Genomic DNA, 6,314 nt, shown 5'->3' on the forward strand with positions numbered 1-6,314 from the left:
AATATCTATGCTCCGAGGGAGCGGGGCGGGGAGTTGGGGGGGTACATATTTTAAACTTGCAGTATAACCCATCCCCTAGTTCCCAAGATTTTAAAATAATTTTTTTTGGTAAAAATGAAAAATAATTATTTCGTGCACATTTGAAACATGCAAGGAAAGAAAGAAAATTGCTAATTTTAGCCTAACTTAAATCTCCTATAACCTGGTTCATTTTTGGAAGTCGTTTAAAATAACCGCCTAACAAAACATCTGTTTGAAGTGGTGTCTCTATTGCAAGGTTCTGCTTTCCTTTATAAACAAAACCAATTGATATCGTTATTTTTTTTTAAATCATACCCTCAAAAAAAGAAACAAAATCCATTATATATGTTTAAATATTTATACAGAAGCCATACATAATTGCACCATTCCAAAGATGAAAGCTACCTGATGTGACAGGCATGGGATATTGACTATTTTAAATTATTTTTTTCCTATTGCTTATTGCTTTTATTGAAAAGGAACTGCCTTATTTAGTTGCCACCAACGCTGAGTGTCTATCACCAGAACTCATGGCTCTGGAATACTGTCCAGGCTTTGCTCAGGATTTCACAGGTCCACCCCTGGAGTGTGGGGATGTGTGGCTGTCAGTTTCTGGGTTTGTTTTTGTTTTGAAGAAGACCAAGAAGACAAGAAGAAAAGGTGTGTGTGTGTGTGTGTATATGGGGGGGGGAGGAAATGTACCCACCACCACCACCACAACAATTCAGTCATCAACGTCAATTTCCACATCTTCTTCATCCTCCGAGCAGTCCTTACTGCTGTTGGGCTGGTCTGTGAGAGGGGATTCAGGAGGCAGCTGAAGGTGGCTGGCGGTCTCCAGTCCATGTTTGGGTAGAGTTGGAGAAAGCGAACGCGATTTCCCCCTCCCTTCCGAATTGGGCTCCAGCTCTGAAATGCTAACAATATCCACCTGGGCGTTGGGCCCCAGTTTCTTGGCAGATTCCACATCTGCTTTCATCTCCTCCAGGTCTCTTTTGAGTTTGGCTCGGCGGTTCTGAAACCAGGTGATCACCTGGGCGTTGGTCAGCCCCAGCTGCTGGGCGATTTGGTCTCGGTCGGCTGGGGAGAGGTATTTCTGATACAAAAACCTCTTTTCCAGCTCGTAGATCTGGTGGTTTGTAAAGGCGGTTCTAGACTTCCTCCTTTTCTTGGGAGTTTGTCTCTGGCCAAAAATAGTCATCCCATCCCTTCCTGCAAACAGTTAGAATATTTGGCTGTTCAGTCACACACAGAGACTCCTTCCCCTGCCCTCTCCTTCCAATAAGTTGGAAGCGGATAACAATAAATAGATCCGCAGCGTTAAGGAAATCAAAGGTGACTCCAAAGCCAATTAAAGTTGGAGGGGGGGTATTTTTGGAAGCAACGGCCAAGTCGTTTGGATTTTCACCTCTGACCACCTTTCCTTAGGCGTGCTGGAAACGTACCCCAAACTCTGAGCTCTCCCAGTGCTAACTCAACGCAGCAGAGCTAACAATATTCCCCCTCAAATAAGAGAGAAGGAATTAGGCCCTATATCCCCCTGTCCCCGCATTTGTAACAACAATAAATAGTGTATCATTTGGGGGGAGGAGATAACACAACAAAGGACTGGCAACTGATTTGCTTTGCCCAGATTTTCCCTGGAAGGCAACTTTAGACCCATTTCTGGAAGGAGATGGCCGGGGAGGGAGAGAAACACTCTATATACAAATAAACTCAAAAGGTGAGGTCTTAAGGGCCAGCCAGCTGGTTTCGCCTGCGATTTTTCACAGATCGCTCTGGTGTCCCGCTAAGCAGAGAACCTCCAGGTTGGTTTCCATCTCAGGTGAAGTTCTCCGCTGATGCTCTCCGCAAACGCAACCACACCGGTAAAGGAAGGGGGAGGAGGGGGAAGAGTGTGTTAAAAAACAACCACAACAGCAACCACGGATCTTACCTTCAGCTGCCTGCAGGACGCTGACTTCCAGCCCTTTGAAGGTTTTGCTGGCCAGTTCCTCCAGGGCACAGAGCGGGGAGGTTTGGGAGAGGAGGGCCCGGCTGGAGAGGGGCAGGCCGGCTGGCGGGTGCTTGTCGGTGCTGGAGAGGAGGTGTGCTGTCCCGCAGATGGTGTAACTTCGCCTGACGGCCGGCTTGTTCAGAATGTCCTCTATGCTGAAAGGGGTCAGAGGCTTGTTGGAGTTGGCAGGAGGGGGCAGCTGATCCAGGGGGCTCCTTCTTCTCTCCTCCACCGAGGAAGCCTTGGCTTCTTCTTTGGAAGTCATGCTTGACTTGGGCTGGAAATTGTTTCTCTCTCTCCCCCCCCACCCCACCCGCCCCTCGCCTTTTGTTTTGGGGTCTGGCGAGGAGCCGCTGCAGCGATCTGTATTTGCACCCACCAGCGAAGGAATCAAAAATCACAGGCGAGCAGCGGCAGCAGAAGTGGAAGGGAAAGGACGGGGGGCGGGGGAGGGCGAAGGCAAGAAAGTTCAAACCACCACCACCAACTCCAGCGGAGGAGAAACAGGTCTTCTTCCCGGAGCAGCCTCAGCCCGCAAGGTGAGGAGGAGGGACAGGAATCGGCGTGTCTGGGAAGGGATCCCTGCAGTCCTGCCACGGAGAGAGGTGACACTGCTGCACGCCTGTCCCAGATTCCCTCTTCCCAGCTGCTATTTTAAGATACACCCCAAATCGCTCCACTTTCCCTTCCCTCCCCCCCAAGCAAAGAGCCGTCGGAGAGGGGGGAGCGAGCAAGCGGCCCCTAATCCGAGGCCGAGGGGGAGCGAGCCGGGGTAATTGACTATTGCTAACAAGTTATTGTTGATTGGGAGGTAATCAATTATCTCCAATGACACTTCGCGCCCGCTCCCTCCTGCTCGCTCGCGCGCTCTCTCTCTCTCTGTCCAATGCAGGCTCGGCCAGGTTGGGAGCCCCATTAATTAGGAGGCGGTTTGGAGGTGGAGCCCAGCTGAATTATAATGCTGAATGCACTTGTCATATTCTGGCCCGCTAGTTGTTTGCACATATATATTTGTAAATTACATTACACCCCGGCTTGATTGCATCAGGAGAATACAGTATGGTGAAAAAAGAATCCTACCCTCACCCCCAAACTCACCGGTGTCCCCCTACCCGCCCCAGATTCCTTCTCTTTTCTTTTTTTCCCTTTACTTTTGATGATTATTAGTTTTAAAAACAAACCCAGATCCATGTTGTTTGTAATCAGGGAAAGAAGGGGAGATCCTGTTGCCAGGTAAGGTAGAAAATTCATCTATAACCTTTCTGCGTATTTTGTCCCTCATATTTCATAACCCATGTTGTGTGTGCAGTTGGGAGCATGTTTTTATTTATGCTGCAGAGCCGGGGAAGAAGCCTTTTGCTGGGCGGCTGCTTTCACACAAGCTCGTGGAGATGGGGTGGGGGCCGGAGGTAAAGAAAAGATCAGATCTGATTTGAAATATTGACTGGTTCTTTACGTATTTCTCTGTGTGTGTGTGTGTTGTCCCTCCTAATGACAATATGGCGAGCGCCTGCTCTCCCGGGTAGTTTATATGCACAAAATCTTATCCCAGAGGTTCCTCTACCGACCGCTCACCTCCGAGGTTTTCATGGCTTAACTGGGTCAGTTTTCTGCTGGGCTTCTCGAGGGGGCTGCCCGCTGAGGGGTGGGTGCCCGGCTGTGATGGAGAAGCTTCAGGAGTGTATATCATTTCTTGTACTACCTAGAGGACAGAGGAGCTAGAGACAGGAGTGCACCGCTCCCCCTTAGCGCTAGCTAAAGCCTTTTCTGCTATAATTCAAGAGCAAAGGGCCACGAAACAGCGCCAGGGACATATTTCATCTCCCTTAAAACCTCCAGATGCTCCCGACACGGTGTCCCCCCCCCACTTCTTTTTCCTTTTGCTTTACTCAAAAGCCTTAACTGAATTATTGTTGTTTCTTAGTGCTGGGTCCCAAGACCGAACGTGGGCACATATTTATGTAAATTTGTCTCTTCTTAAGGGCTCCCTGAGTCAAGGGGACTAGTGAGTTGCCAAAAAGGTCCGCAGGAAGCCAACTGGATAGGGCAGGTTTCAATCTGCTTTTTTCCCTGGCTTATAAATCAGCGGAGGAAGAAAAATCACTTTTTATTGCCTAGGTTGTTGTTATTAGTTCTTCGCGTGATAAAGCAAATCAACGCGTTACAAATGCCGTTGCTAATTTTATTAATAATAATTAATAATTCATTTGTCTTTCTGCACAAGACCAAATCAATCCTCCTGTAACACAGAAATGCCAAAAAACAAAAACAACTCAGCCTTTTAAATTTGAAAACAAATAATCGATCTGACTAACCACAGGTTAGGAAGAGAAAAGTGGGAGGAGGTGTTGGTGAATGTTAATTAAACCTTTTCCAGGCCCTTTGTTTGTAAACACAGGAGCAGCGGTCCTACAGAAATAGGAGGGTTTCTCGGTGTCGGCAGCTAATTGGTACAGAAGAGGGGCTCCCTTTGCAGGATTAATCCATTATATTTACAGGCAATTTGCTATTTAGTTTTGCATTGTCCGCCTGAAATTTGTAATATAGGTAGATGCTGTGAAAGCCATTCGCAAACGGTTTCAAGTGATTTAAAAAAAACATTTTATTTTTCGAGCTGAAGCCCGAAGAGCCCGGCTAGAGGGAATATATCATTCCAATGGCTAATGCCCCCCTTTAAAATAAATGCATTGTGATCTGTTCCTAAAACGTCATGCCCATGAAGCTAAAATTCAATAATCTCAGCAGTGCCCCCCCTCCCAAAATATAAACAGCCTGGAATTTATGCTGCTTTTGTGAAAATGGAGTTTGATCACAACAGCAAATATTGATCGGCTCCATTTAAACATGTTCCGGTCCCAAGAAAAGCCAGGGAAGTGGCATTGGCTTGAGTCACTGGCTTGTTTACCCCCCCTCCACATCTGTACCGGGGACGTGAGTCACGTCTGGTGTAAATCAGAAGGAAGGACGGTCCTGCAGCGGCAGGCGAGGCACAGGATCCTGCCCTGTCTTGGTCTCTTCACCTTGACGCACCCGGCAAACAAATACAGAAGAGGCAAATGGCTTCTCTTCTTAAAGCGGCCCCCTCCCATTTTTTTATTGCTCTCTGGGAGTCTCTTTATGCAGTGACCTATTTTTAAAGGCCTATATTGGGTTATTCATCATAGCAAATACTGCGAGGCGGTGGGGGTTGGGGGGGAATTACATGGATTCGAAACCTCTGGGCTTCTTGGCGTTGCTGGGAGGTTGAGTTGTTTTGCTTTACTTCGTGATTTCAACATATTCGAACCTATCGGAGACTTTCCCCCTCTCCTGCCCTCTGCGTTATATTCCAAAGTGGCAGGATCCGATTTTATAGCGAGCGCAGCCGGGGGTGCCAGAGGCGTAATTCCAGAAAAGAGACAAAGAGGGAACTTTAAAGGAGCCCTGGCTCCCTGAACCACTTTCGGTTGTGCCTTCTCTCGCCACAGACCCGTACACGGGAAACCATCCTTGAAATAGGTGGAGCGGGTTTCTAGTATGGGACATTCATGCCCTTTTACACACACACACACCCTTTCTCTCATGTACACATAGAAACACAACCCCTCAGATACAGTTTTACATTCTAGGACAATTTTTTTTGAATAAAGCTAAAATATTGAGCGATCCATATTTCCCCTTTCGATCGAGCGATCCGAATAATAACAACAATCATTCTGACTGACTGAATCCTCTGGAGTCTGCCGAATCCTGGGGATCTGCCTGCGCTTGTCTAGGAGACAACCCGAGCGAAAGGGCTGAACGCCCTGGGCTTGCCTCTCAGGTGTAATCTACCTGCGCGCCGCGTTGAGTAAGATCTCAGGCAGGTGAAAACATCTCGCTGCTGACCTAGGCTGGCTAGACAAAGGCTGGGCGGCCGGGGCAGAGCGAGTGGCTTTTGGCGGCGGGAGCTCTTTTCCTGGTCTTGTGACTGGCTGGTCCAACCCGGTGACAATGATGCTGAAGTTGAGCGTGATCCGGCTTTCCCATAGGCAGCCCGGCGTGGCTCCAGCTGGCATGGTGTCTAATACCCCACGGCACGCGCGGGTGTGTGCACGGGGGGTGGGTGAGTAGCGTGGTCTGAAGCGCCCACTACCGATCCTGGCGCTGCCTGACTCACAAACCCCAACTAGGATTTTCTCCAGTGGGATTTTCCTCGGGTAAAGATGCCAGGATCAGAGCCACGGGCCTTTTACATCTTCTGTTATTTCCTTCCTCTCCGCGGAGTTCACCTAAAAAAAACCCGTTTGATGCATCCCCCACAAACAGCCCCCAAATC

General features: G+C 48.6%; 1 protein-coding gene across 1 annotated transcript; it reads right to left on the bottom strand.

Annotated features, from left to right (window-relative positions):
* Positions 1-745: 745 nt before the first annotated feature.
* LBX1 (ladybird homeobox 1) lies at positions 746-2,301 on the bottom strand. Its single transcript, XM_050958211.1, has 2 exons — positions 1,958-2,301; positions 746-1,233 (listed from the first exon to the last, which is right to left on the bottom strand). The coding sequence occupies exons 1-2, from the start codon at positions 2,280-2,282 to the stop codon at positions 746-748; spliced, it is 813 nt and encodes a 270-aa protein (XP_050814168.1). The 5' UTR covers positions 2,283-2,301.
* Between the last annotated feature and the right edge of the window lie 4,013 nt (positions 2,302-6,314).

Source organism: Gopherus flavomarginatus, chromosome 6 (assembly GCF_025201925.1).
Source record: "Gopherus flavomarginatus isolate rGopFla2 chromosome 6, rGopFla2.mat.asm, whole genome shotgun sequence".
Classification (NCBI taxonomy): Eukaryota; Metazoa; Chordata; order Testudines; family Testudinidae; genus Gopherus; species Gopherus flavomarginatus.